General features: G+C 37.4%; 1 protein-coding gene across 5 annotated transcripts in view; it reads left to right on the top strand.

Annotated features, from left to right (window-relative positions):
• The window catches only part of PPIG (peptidylprolyl isomerase G), a 29,370-nt gene extending 19,227 nt beyond the window's left edge, over positions 1-10,143 (top strand). For all 5 annotated transcript variants that reach the window (XM_087730167.1, XM_087730165.1, XM_087730168.1 and 2 more), the window contains 5 exons: positions 5,549-5,753; positions 6,807-6,974; positions 7,508-7,592; positions 8,440-8,576; positions 8,869-10,143. In XM_087730167.1, coding sequence (XP_087586293.1) covers positions 5,549-5,753; positions 6,807-6,974; positions 7,508-7,592; positions 8,440-8,576; positions 8,869-9,988 — 1,715 coding nt within the window. In that variant the 3' untranslated portion in view covers positions 9,989-10,143. The remainder of the gene's footprint in view (positions 1-5,548; positions 5,754-6,806; positions 6,975-7,507; positions 7,593-8,439; positions 8,577-8,868) is intronic.
• The last annotated feature ends 3,475 nt before the right edge of the window (positions 10,144-13,618 follow it).

The following is a 13,618-nucleotide window of genomic DNA, read 5'->3' as shown; positions in this document are numbered from 1 at the left end:
CTCACAGTAACAGTGTCATCTGATCAACAAGACTCAAGAATGGTAGTGTTCCCTAATGCGTATCTCTGAGGACTTGATTACTGTGTATAATTTTCATTGGAAGAAACAGTGGGTCCTTAATCAAGCAATGAAAGACATAATAGGAACCCACGGCAAATAATTGAAGCAAGATGCATGCAAAATAGAAGAAAAGACTTGATACTCTGAACAGCGGGGTGATTAAACACTGGAAAAAGTTATCAGGGAAAATATCTGTCTAAATGTCTTGAAGTAAAGGCACCCTCTTTTTGGAGACTGCTGTAGTCCAACACAGGTTATTGGACTTGATATAAGGTAACTATTTGAGTGTCACTGCTGTGAGTTACAAGATGAGATCATCTGTTTTGACTTTTGTGCCTGAGCCCGACCGCTTTCTGGCCAGGTCATTTCTTCATTTCAAGTCCAGGAGGCTGATACCATGGGGCTAATGTAAGACTTGGTATAGTCCATAACAAGCTGAGATGCAGAGAGTTCTTGGCTGTGCCATGCAGCATGATCATGTAATTCATGAAGTCTGGCAAATACTATAGGTCACAGTGAATGGAGTAGGAAATGATGTATCTATTTCAAATGTGGTCATAAGTTGAAACCTGATCCTGAAGTTAATGAGCTGGAACAGTTGGACTGTAAATAGAAGTCTGTTTCTTTCTGCTGACCTTCATGCTGCAGGATTGGTTTTACTTGTTGTTGTGGTCTGTAATTGGCCAGCACCAGGTTGGTTCAGTATTCAAAATAGCATTTGCTGCTGGACAGAGATAGTTCGATGTCACCAGAAAGTATATCCAAAACCTCTTGCCAGGTATTCTGTCTTTGCTGTGTAAACAGTTCTGGGCTTTTTGGTTGGGTGTTCTGTTGTTGTTGTTTTTTCTTGTCATTTCACTCCCTGCCTGCCACATGATCTCCCAAATACATCTGCCATTGATGTTATTTGCTGCATGTTACGAATCACATTATGTTTATTGAAGTAGTTGCTCACTAATTCACCTCCATTTCTATTACTTACTCATTTTTAAGTAGTAACTATAACATAACTGAACTTGTTACAAGAATGCAGATGAAACTGTTACAGATAGTTTTTGACACACTTAAAACGGATGCAGGAGGGAGAAAATACAGGAAATAACTGCATTTATTGTTGCCTTATTCAGACATTTCTGAAATTGAGCTTGGAGACACCTTGTTTTGCCTGAAGGCATGTGGGAAACTAGTGAAATACAGTGGGTTTTTTTAATGGGCCAAAACCAAAAGTGTTGAATAGATAAGAAGCATTTGAAAGTGTCCAGGGACTTAGAAATGAGTTAACTTTTTAGTACTTTTTGTGTTCATGGTATTGAGAGCTCAGGTGAGATTCCTCTTTTTGTTTGGGTGTCACCAGACCTATAGGATTTGGAAACCGTTCACTTTTCTTTTATAAATATGTACTTGTTACACTCTGTGAATGTATGTATATTTAGACCATCTAAAACTGATACAAAATATTACAGAGACTTTTTAAATTAAATATAGTGCTTTAATAAGGATTTTGAGCAAAAGTTTGAGAAAAGAGACCAAGTATCTTGGTCTAGACGAGTAAGGGAAGTAAAAAAAAAAAAGAGACCTGTCTTTAGGAAGCATTTTGCAAGAAGCTCTAAAAACATCTGATGAGAACCAGCTGATTTCAATCAGCAGGCTGTCCTAAATGGGTAAGACAACTTGCTAGTTTATACTGCACCCAGAAATGACCAGAAGACTGATATAATCTATGAAGTACAGAGGTTGTGTTTCAGTTGGTTGTCAGGCTTTCGTTAGTCTATATCAAATGAGGCTTGTGAATAAACACATAATAAACACCACGAAAAAAGTCACTGTAGAAGCCAGAAGGTGTAACTTCTGTCTGTGATGCTAATCTGAAAAATTAATGCAATTTTGTGCAATGGGATTAAATTTCATCCACTGTACCAGTGTGGGGATTTGGTAATGCTAGAAGGAGAAAAAGTATCTGTAAAGAATATGACTGCAAAAAGAGACATCAAGATGCTGTACTTAGTTGTTTCTGTTGAGGTTTTTCTGCACCAGGTAGAAGTGGGTCAGATGCATGAATTAAGCCCCAGCTAGCTTGCTGTCATCCAGGTCTTTTATCCAGCCAATTCTTTTGGAAGCAAGTGCTCTGTATCACTGTGAAGAGGAAATCTTTCACCACTGTATACATCACTGCATTCTGAATGGGAGACCTGACAGAGTAGGGTACCGTATTGCTGCAAAAGAGGTGTTGGCTTACATAGATGATCTAATGCTACCAGCTAATACTTTGCTGAAGATTAAGAACAATACTGCCTTAGCTTTCATTATGGATGTTGTCATGAAAACATTGGAACAATACTGAAGGCTGCTGATAGATCTAGAACATCAGCGCATCACAGTCTGCAGCCAGAAGGTGTTCTGGGCAAGACATGGTAGATGAGAGATGGATTGACGGGAGTAAAATACGACCACTTCATATATTTGAGTTTTCGCTGTTTTACATTCAACAACTATATACAGAACAAAAGTTTATATTAAGAGATGATGCTATGAATGAGAGCTTAACCGTTGCTTTTCTGAGAAATGCTGACTCTCTTCTCCATTAGGAACCCATAATTGCCTGTCTCTGCAGTTGGTATAATACATCCATACTTAGCTTTGCTACTCTAAAGCATACCCAGTTATGTCCCATTTCCAATAGGCAATATGAAGTTCCCACAGCACATCATCTGTCATAAAGAAGCTGCCTGAAGTGCAACTAGAAATGTGTTTAGGGTAACTATGGATCTGTCCTCACTGATTTTTATCATTCTAGCCCAAATGAGAACGTTTTTCTCGTGAAAAGTTAAGTTGGTAGGAAGTACTAGCTTATTACTACAAATAATGCATCCGTAAGTATTATACTAACACTCATTACCTCCAAGACTCATTTTTATTCTCTGACCAGTTTAGCAAGGAATTTTATGTAAGTTTTATTGCTTTTGATCATCCTTGAAAAACCTCTACATCCCATCATGCAGTTTTGTGAAAATGAGATCAGGTTAGTGTTGAATTTGAGAATTTCCACGTTGAGCTCACATGATTGCAGTTACAGATAACCTACTGCTAACTCTCAAGAGTCAGTCAGCTTGTTAGTACCTGCTAAGCAGTTGGAGAATCTAATATTGATAATTGCAAAAATTGATACACTGTTTCATTAAATAGCCACTTGTGTTTTCAGAAGGGAAGTTACCAGATCTACTCTTCATAGAAGTGTTTCCTCTGCCTCAAGTTCTCTACATGAGTATCACCATTTTTTTCCCCTTCAGATCTCTGATCTGTTTATATAGAAGTGAAAGAATTCATTTTCCAAATAACTGCACGCTGGAAGTTGAATAGCTGTTAATAGATACTTCTTAGTATTTGGTACTGTAACTTTTTTTCTGGACACCTCTAAGTGTGGTATATGATCAGAAATTGCTAGCAGGGAATTCTGAAGTGGAATTTTTCTTCCCATCTCTATGTACAAAATCAAGGCTGTTCATAAGTAAGAAGCTGGTTAATAACCTGCAATTCTTTGAAGTTCTTGAAATCTTCTGTCTTCTGACACTTGAGTTATTGTAATACCCAAGAGGACTTTCTGTAGAGCAAGGACAAAAATGATCTAATAGAAAAGTTATCATAACACATTTTTACCTTTTTTTTTTTTTTGAACAAGAGTTTCTCTAATTACTTGCCTTAATTATTTTATAACAATGACTGATACACAAGAGCTAAGTACAAATTGCATGATTTTGTTGGGCACAAGTGGAAGCCAATAGAAGAAATGCTTGGCTAGACTAAACAGTTGAATTTCTCTGTCTTTAATAGAAAGGAAAAAAACTTAGGCTATTCAGGGAGACATCTTCATGTTTTCTGCTATGTGAAAACATTGTGTTCTCTGTGTCTGAATAGTTTTCAGACACAGACAGGCTGCATAGTCATCATCCCGTCTTTGGTGCCTGATGTTTTCCCTTGCCTGTTTTGTGCAGAAGAAGAGCAGGGGGTGGGAGGTTGCATTTAAACTGCTTGTATGTTGATGTAGGTCAGATAATATCTCTGTAAACCATGAATTCTTTGGATAGAGCAAGCTATTACAAGCTTTACGAAATAGGCTAATACTTTCAGCTAGGATTCATATGCAATTTTAAAATTCATGTCTGTCTCTGATCTGAAGCCTGGTCTGAGGTCTTAACAGATGTTCTCCTAAAATCTGGATTGTTTGCTGTGACAAGGAAACAGGCTGTTTGGACATCAGTATTTATTTTTGGTATATTTTTCTTTGGTTTAATGGTGAAGGTTCTGTTTCTTCTGTCTGTGGCTGTATTATGTTGTGTAGTGGATGATGAGCTATCTGCAATTCGCAATGGCAAAGTAAAATAATATTTGATGGTAATTAGAAAAGTCAGCTACAGCAGCCTGAAGACAGCCAGTGTGCTCTTCTGGATTTTCTGGATAGAGCTTTTTATTTTATGGACAATACCCTGATGTGAATTTCATAACATATTTGAAGAGTATTCATACCATGTAACTGATTTACCTGAAGTGTCATAACTCAGAAGCCTAGACTTCCTTTAGTGAAGTTTTTGTAGTACGTTTTTTATTGTATATATATTTTTTTAAATTAGTGTCACTTTGAAATAATACTTACATCGCTTTTAACAGTTTAAGTAGGTCTCAAATCAGTTAAAGGGCATAAAAAGGTGTGTTTGTTCTTGGATTATTTCCTGTCAGACTAATATCAGATTGCCAGTAAATTGCTGATTTGCAGCTCCAGCAGCCACGTGAGAAATGGTGAAATATGTAATTAAGGACTAGTCTGCTCTTTAGCAAGGTTCCCTTTCATGCCTGATGGTTAGTAAGGTATTTGTATCCTTCTGTTAAAAAAAAATCCAAACCAAGCAACCAACCAAACAACACATGATAAGCTGGAGGATTAGGACTGTTCCCTGAGCGTGGTTTCACTTAGTAGGAAGGTTGGTTATTTGCATCTTCCCTCTGAGCTAAATTCAATGAGTAATCAGTTTAGTCTATGCCACTTATTTTCTGTTTCAAAACTTCTCTTGTTTGTGATTTGAATAGATTTTATATGAAGTCAGGTTAAACCTGAAGCCAAAGAATCTTTTTTAGAAACACTTTCTAAATAAATGTTAAGTAATTTAAATAATTCTTCATATGTAGCTTATGTTGTATAAAACATCACCTGAAAACTTTACGCAGTTCTACGAGTTGTTGGCAGTATAAATTTGATGCTTTAGAGCTTCATAAATATAAAATGTTGGAAATTTCTTACATATTTCTAGACATACCCTTTACTTACTTGGGAGAAACAGTGTTTTCTCCAAAACTTCAATTTGTTCTTAAGTATTTTGATGAAGTAGTCTCATGACACAATTATAAGGAGGTCAGGCAGATACTAGATAAGTTGATTTTTCTGAGATTTATTTAGAAGTGTTTGATACTAAAATGTCTTTGCTGTTCTGACTTAAAGCCAAGAAAGAAGAAAAGAAAAGACACAAGTCGTCTTCCTCATCCAGTGACTCAGAAAGTTCAAGTGATTCAGAATCATCTTCTGATTCAACATCGGATTCTGAGAGTGCCTCAGAAGAGAAATCTAAAAAACGAAAAAAGAAACACAAGAAAAATTCCAAGAAGCATAAGAAAGAAAAGAAAAAGAGAAAGAAAAGCAAGAAAAGGTCAATTTTGAAATTTTGTTTTGTTACCCGTACACCATACGGTACCATTTTCTTGTCCTGTAACTACAGAATAGTATTCTGTAACTAGTGAAGTGGGTATTTTGAAGTTTGGGAGACAGTCGGTTTCCATGTACAAGCTTAATTTTTTCTGATATGATGGCAAAGGACAGTGGCCATGTGCATACGTGCTGCAGCTTGTAAAGGAGTGAAGGAACGGACTAAGGCTTACGGATATTTGGTTTGAAAAGTTGCAGGAGTGCTTGATTTGAAATGGGTAGTGATAGCTTGTTTCCCTAAATTCACTTCTGTACAATTCAATTCAAGTTATATGCAGTGGGACTTACGAGAATGTAGTATGCAGGAATAAAAGCAAAACTAAACGAACAGACAAAAAAAGAACGTACTTGACAACGTTATTTCTGCCTGATATGCCAAAAGTCTTGCAGTTTCACTGGAAGATAATAAAACTCGAAAGGCACTCATGCTTCTGAAAATGTTATTTCTAATCTAATAGTTTTGCTTATCGTTCAGTGTGAGATACAAGCTGTGTCAGTGCAAGTTACGTTTTTCTAAGCTAGTAGTAGAATGTAAGAAATGTTCACTTAGGGCAATGCTGCCGAAACATTGTTTCTGTGGGGCTAAGCCCATTTCACACAAGTTTGTTTATACCAGCTGCTTGGAATTACAATATTTTGTAGCCAGTTATATATGCTAGTGTAAAATCTGAATTTGACTCTCCTGATAGTGCTTTTAAAAGAATTTTTTTTTTTAAAAAGCCATATCTAAATAGAGAGTAAATGTATGTTCAGTGTTGCACCGTTGGAATTCATAGATAAAAAGTGTTGGTCAGAAATCTACTGCAGCTGTACATTTTGGAGCAGAGATATAGGGGGGAAAAAAAAAGTTGCTTCTGAATTAGCTCTGTTTCCTGAGTTTCTTGTGGTATCATTGTGTATTGAATTAAGAGAATTTCTGAATTATTTAAATAGATTGAAAGGTCTTCCCTCATCCAAATAACTCACTTTAAGTATATTTTTTTATACAAAAATAAAGCTCATCCAGTGAAAGTGAAGCTGAAAACCCTGAAGCACAGCCATTATCTACTGTCCGTCCTGAAGAAATTCCTCCTGTACCTGAAAACCGGTTCCTGATGAGGAAAAGTCCTCCTAAAGTAGATGAGAAGGAAAAAGAGAGGAAAAGCAGGGAGAAGGAAAGAGAAAGGTAATATAGCTGTTTTGAGCCTGACTATGCACTGACAGTGGTACAGTCACGTTACTGTTTTAGGACTCTAATGTTAAGTGAGTCCTTTCCCTATTAAACAGTTCCATGTTGTGAGCACTGCTGGATGAAAAATGGATTTTTCAGTTTATTGGCAACTGTTGTCTTTGTCATAGAACAAAGGCTTAGTCTTTGAAAATTGTTTTAGTTAATGAAGAATTTAAAATGACTGATTCAAGAAAAAGAAAGTAAAATGCATTGCAATTTCATTTAGAATTTATTGGAACTGTCCAGTCTGAATCTGTAATTTATTCTTCTTTCAAAAATGGAAAAACCAGGAAATCTTGTAAAATATTCTGTGGTTACAAAATCTGAAGTTTTTACTGTGTGGTTGTTACTGTCTGCACTGATTATAAAAAATAAAATTAAATGTGTGTTTTCATTTAGTTTAATTTCTGAAGAAGTTTTAAAATTGGTTTTATTTTCTCTTTCTTTGATGTTATAAACAATATCACTTTTTTTAACATTATTTTTAGTAATCTATCGAATTCACAGTCAACATACCAGAGGAGGCTGTTAGTCACCAGATCTGGAAGGAAAATAAAAGGAAGAGGACCAAGGGTAAATGTTTACAATCTGTTCCCCAAAATAAACAAGGTGGTAGCACAGTCCTACTGCTGGTGTTACGAACTGTTTTCATTAGGATGGTTGATTTAAAAAAAAAGGCAGGGTTTAGTGCATCATAATTGATTTAGGGACTGAGGCTTGAAGGAAGACAACAAGGAAAATTAAATTAATTTCCTGTTTGCATATTGAGTTTATTTGAAGGAGGGGGAGGGAAAAAACAAAAAATGCTTTCTTTGTGTCACTGTAGTATTCTCTGCATTAGTGAATGCAGTTAGCTCAAAAAGGGTTCTTGTGAACACCAGAACCAGTACAACGTAGGTGCCAGGAATGCAGGGAAGACTCCTCCCTTTTTTGGCAGGGGGGAGCCGTCGGATTGGTGGTTCTGATTTTGTGAAGCCATATGCTATGTGCTGCTTGTAGCAAATGTTTTTAGTAATGGAAGTCTCTATCCCTCAAATTTTTAGTAAAAACCTTAAAGAAAAAGTGTGAAGTATTGTTTACGTGTTGCTTGTCAAAGCTAAGAAGAATTTTCATTGTTAGAAAAGTGAGTTGCATTTGTGCTAATTAAAAGCAACCGAAGACCTCTCAGCAGAGTACAAAAATCCTGAAATAGAAGTTACCTTAAAAATAGTTATTTGATCAGACGTTTTGTATTCCTGCTTTAGCTGAATGTCAAATGTATTTTTCAGTAAGTTAACTTGTCAGTGTAAACTTGGTATGTACATGTGAAGTGTCACGTTAGGTGCTGTGTAGAACCAACTGCCAGGGATAAAAATCTTGCTTAGCTATCCCAGCGTGTGGAATTCAAACTTACACCCAATTTTCTCTTTTCCCTTTCAAGCGTTATCGGACACCTTCCAGGTCCCGGTCAAGAGATCGATTCCGACGCAGCGAAACTCCTCCACATTGGAGGCAAGAAATGCAAAGAGCTCAAAGAATGAGAGTGTCTAGTGGAGAAAGATGGATAAAAGGGGACAAGTAAGATTATTTCTTTCCAGAGTATATGCATTGAAATGTTTTTATATATTAAAAGTAATACCTGTCGTCTTAGATTTTCAGTTACGGTTACTTCCAAAAAACCAGGGTGCTGACTTGGTTATCCCATTACTTAACTGTCAGATTTTAATCATGCTACTGTAAATGTATAATTATTAATATAGATGACCTAATGTGATTTGTTTCAGTTGTGAAGTTGTCTCACTTCTGACTTAACTTCTCAGAGTGGAGGGGATTCAAAATATTTTAAAAATTGTATCTTTCTCTCTCCAAGGAGTGAAATAAATGAAAACAAGAAAGATAATCAAAAAAGCCCAGGAAGAGGAAAAGAGAGAAAAATATCAGACCACAGACAAGTTTCTGAAAGTCCAAGCAGAAGAGGGGAAAAAGAGAAGAAAAAAGATCACAAATCCAGCAGTAAAGACAGGGAGACGAGAAGGAATTCAGAAAAAGATGACAAGCATAACAGAAGCAAGGCCAAGAAAAGAGCTAAATCTAGAAGCCATAGTAAAAGCCGAGAGAAATCAAAAAGTAAAGAAAGAGACTCGAAGCACAGTAGACATGACGAAAAGAGAATAAGATCAAGAAGCAAAGAGAGAGACCATGAGAAAGGTAGAGAAAAAGAAAAGCGCTATGATTCTAGAGGGAGAGATAAAGAAAGAAGTAGGAGCAAGGAGAGAAGTAAAAGGGCAGGCTCAAGAAGTAATGACCAAGACCATAGGAAGAGTAAAGACAGGGAGAAACGTAAATCAAGAAGTAAAGAGCGTGACCATGCTAGAGGAAAACATAGTTCCAGCAGTAGAACAAGGGATCGAAGCAAAAGCCGAGATAGGGGTAGGAGAGGAAGATCGAGAAGCAGAGACAGAGATCGCAGTAGAAGTAAAGACTATTCGAGGAATAGAGATAGAGAAACAAGGAGAAGAGGAAGATCAAGAAGCAGAGAAAGGAGAGGTACACCAGATAAATACAGAGGAAGAGAAAATAGGAGGAGGAGAGACTCAAGGAGCTCGGAGAGGGAGGAAAGTCAAAGCAGAAATAGAGAGAGGTATTCAAATAGAGAAAGTAGAAGCTCATATAAGAGGAATGATAGTGAAAGCCAAAGGAAGAGGCGTTCAAAAAGCCGTGAAAGTAGCAGTCCCGAATCCAGTAAAGATAAGAAGTCTAGTAGAGATCAGGATAGAAGTCCAGACTCAAAAAAGAGACCAAGTAGCAAAGAGAGAGAATCAAAAAAATCTTATTCATCCAGCAGTAAAGAAAAGGAAAAGAGCAGATCCTCAGCAGAAAAAGAAGTAAACCAAAAATCAAAGAGTCAGGAAAGAGATCATGCCCCTAGTAAGGATAAAAAGTCCGATCATGAAACAAGTCCTGGAACAGATGACGACAGACATGGATGAGTTTGTGGACTTAATGTTTCCATTGTCTCAAAGTTTTAGAGACATTTTGGGGAACGCTTTTTTTAAGATGTGGACTTCAGTTTGGTCTTTTGATAATCTAAAACCTGGATCATTTGTACTGCTAAAGTTTTAATAAACTTGAAATGAAAAATGAATATTATGTGTAATACAGTGTGCTGTGTTTTAAATATTTCATTGGTTTATGTATCCTTCTTGTGTGTTGGCAGCTAGAAAGGTAACTTTTATGCCGCATTTATTTTTTACCTGATGAACTTAGCTTAGTGCAAACAATGGCTGCCTGTGAAGAAGCTTGTTTCATGTGTGAAGAAGAAAGCTGCAAGTATACTACATGTCATCTTAAAGCTAGGAGAATGTTGCAAGGTGTCCATCACTCCAGTGTTGCTACATCTGTATTTCAGTAGGTATAAATCCTAAGGAAGTTAATTTGTAGAGGAAAATTATGTGGGTTTTTTGTAATCACAAAGTGAATTAATTTAAGTAAATCTTCACTTTTTGTACTTCTCTCACTGCCAGCAGTAGAATTCCGTCATGCTGTGAGGCAGTCGTCTGTGTTTGGGAGTTATTTCTTTGTCCTAAAAAAAATTTTTGAAGTGCTCCTCAGTGTAGTTTTTTTTCCCCTGTAACCTCCTTTTTCTGTTCCATGCTTTCATGTTTGTCTACTGCAGAAGATCAGCTTGGATGCTTCAGACTACCCTGCCTCAGTTGCTAATTAATGGATGCACAGAGATGAAACAGATTACCAGAATTCACAGTGGGTGTCAGAATAAGGAACCAGGAAATCCTTTCTACTCTTGCTGCTTCTTAGCAGTCTATGAGAAAAGTATTGTAGTTCTCCAATACTGTTTTTTGGGGTAGTTGAAGCAGAATTTCAAGTGATGTTTTAAGACAGGCTCTTGATTTTTTTTTTTTTTTTAAAAACAAAAATTTGCTTTCCTCCCTGCATCCCCTCATTCTAAAGATTGTACTGTGAATTCCTCCTCATTTCCTACTCCGTGTGTGTCTTCCTCAAACCAATTCCCTCCCTTTTCTGCTTTCCTATCCTGCCTCTAGGACCCACCCCTGTTTCCTTCTCACCACCACACCTTCATGTGAAAGAGAAGGAGGTTGGCTTGTGTTGCTGCAGGAGTGCCCGCATACGTGCGATCACCAAAGAGTAGCCGGTATGTGCTAACTTAACGCAGTGGGCTGAGAGAAAGATAAGATTTGGTAGAAACCCCAACACTTCTTTTAGTCCTTTGAACTATTCACACCAAAGGCTGGCAAATCTTGAAATTCCTGGAGAGAAGTGAAAAGCATTAATGTAAAGGTGTGTCAAAGCGAAACAATGTTTTTAATAGTTGATTTTTTTGGCAGATCTTTGAGTGTATGACATAACTTGTTCTTACTGTCTTTCGTATGAGTTTGTCGACATTTTTGCTATATAACCCACTTTGTGATCAGTGTGTGCCTACAGCAGATTAGCAGAATTGCTGAAACTTGGCTTGATACTGTGATCCAGACAGTTGTTACTCTAAAGGAAAACAAATAGTTCTGCCTTGAAAGCAAAAGAAAATACAGGACTGTAAACATCAGCAGCCTTTGTAAGGGAAGAAAACTACAAGTATGTAGTGCTACTTTTCAGCAGAATAGTTAGTGGAGCTGCTTTGGCTATCGACTTTTTTTCCCCCTGTTTTAGTATGAATTTTGCATCGCGGTGGTCATTTTATGTAGGACGCGTTAAAATGTTTCCCAGGCCCATGTGTGGGTGGATGATAGAGCTGTTACTTAAGAGAGCTTATAGGAGTGAACTGAAGACCTGTATAGTGGACCTGTTCTGCGTGAAGCCACTCCGTATGATGTTGGAGAAGTTGTAGTCCTATTTTGGAGGACTGTAGTAAGAAAAAGCTAGGAAGTTAGGCTTAAGAGAATTGTATGGCAGCTTGGACAAAGGCTTCCTTGGTGCATTTATACTGTGCTGTGCATGCCGTGTGCTTCAGAGTCTCATTTAAAAACTGTCTGTTTGCAATATTCTTTCATTATTTTCTATGGAGCTGACACACAAGTGAACTATTGCTGAAGAAGTATGTTTGCACTACTGACAATATTCTTGCCAATACCACTGAAGCTCATATAAGCATGCGAACAAACCAACAAACCCTCAACTATATTGACTGCTGTAGAAGAGGGGAAAAAATTGCAAGCAGTCAGCAATAAGGCAATCCGTAGGAATTGTTAAAAAGTGTTACAAAGTCTTTAATTTAAAATCGCAAAATAGAGATTATATCCAATTGTATTTTGCAGTTGTGTGTAACTAGTTATTTCAAAAGATGCACTTGTATACCCTTTCATATGGATTTTTTTCTTTGTTACAGTTCAGAAAAGTATTTGTACAAATGAAACGAGCTCTAATTCTTTCATAGCACGTTAAAATTCATCTGAGTTGGTGGCACAAAGCTCATTTCCTTGTTTTTAATGTACTTTGTGAGAAGTTGGTTACTTTTAATTGCACATGGTGGGATACACCTGATCTCTTGACGAGTGCATGCCTTGCCTGTATCGCGTTCGATGGTAAACTGTTTCAGTGCCAATCACTTTGTTTAAACTGAAACACAACAATCGCAGTCTTGTAAGAGGGAAGATGTGCCAGATTTGTGCTGTTCTTTATCAAACTGGAAATTGAGAATGCTGATAAAAATTCAGTGGGACTGAAGCACAGTCCCATGGACAGCAAGATGTCCCCAAGCACCAGTGAGCTCCTGCTGCCTTGTGGGGCACTGACTACTGCGCTTGCTGTCCTGGACCGGTTCCTTCCCTCAATGGCAGAGCTCTCCTGTTCTCAGCCTCACAGTAACCACCTTGTGCTGTAGTCACAGTGTAGCTCAGTGCCATCTTTGGCAGCTGTGTCACAGGTCACTGGCTTTTGGCTTAGAGAACTGAGCTGGAAGCATATTTGAAAGCAATACTTAGTGTACCAGAGATAATCAAAACAGTGCTCATGGTCTTTCCTTGTGAATGGGGAAAAAAGTAGTACATTCAGAGGACAGCTTTTTCTGTCAGTACCCCAGAACTGACCTTACTCCAGAGAATTTGTGAACCTCAAGACAAAATGAGGGCAGGGAGTACTGGAATAACTTTGGAAGCTTGCGTTTAAGTGTACGTACAGGCTTGAAATACTTTCCAAAAGTTAGACATGCATTCTCTGTTGTACTGACAATAGATACTGACATTTTACTAATACCATCCAGTCTACGTATACATGGAATGCTGAATTTAGCATTGGCAGTAGCTGTCCAAACTATCAGACAGAGACTGTTACGTGATGTTGGATTTTCTGGGTACTGCCATCAACTCAGAAGCACAAATTCTTCCTGAGCATGGGTGGATATAATGCAAGGTTGCGTAAACACTATTGCCTGTAAAAGATGTGTTGCTGTCTGGTAATTCTTCGACACAGCCATAGCCTTTCAGTTGTTGCTTTGTTTTGGTTTTTTGTTTGTATGGTTTTGGGGTTTTTTTGTTTGTTTGGGTTTTTTTGGTTTTTTTTTAAGAAAAGAAAAAAAAAAAGGCTATGGTTACATTTTAACCCTTTGTTCTATCTGGTTGTCAAAATTTCAACCTGAAACTTCTCCC

Source organism: Nipponia nippon, unplaced genomic scaffold (assembly GCF_047370975.1).
Source record: "Nipponia nippon isolate SJK-2023a ecotype South Korea unplaced genomic scaffold, ASM4737097v1 scaffold_5, whole genome shotgun sequence".
NCBI classification, from domain to species: Eukaryota; Metazoa; Chordata; class Aves; order Pelecaniformes; family Threskiornithidae; genus Nipponia; species Nipponia nippon.
Note: the sequence above shows the minus strand (reverse complement) of the source record. Positions and strands in the feature narration are given on the sequence as shown.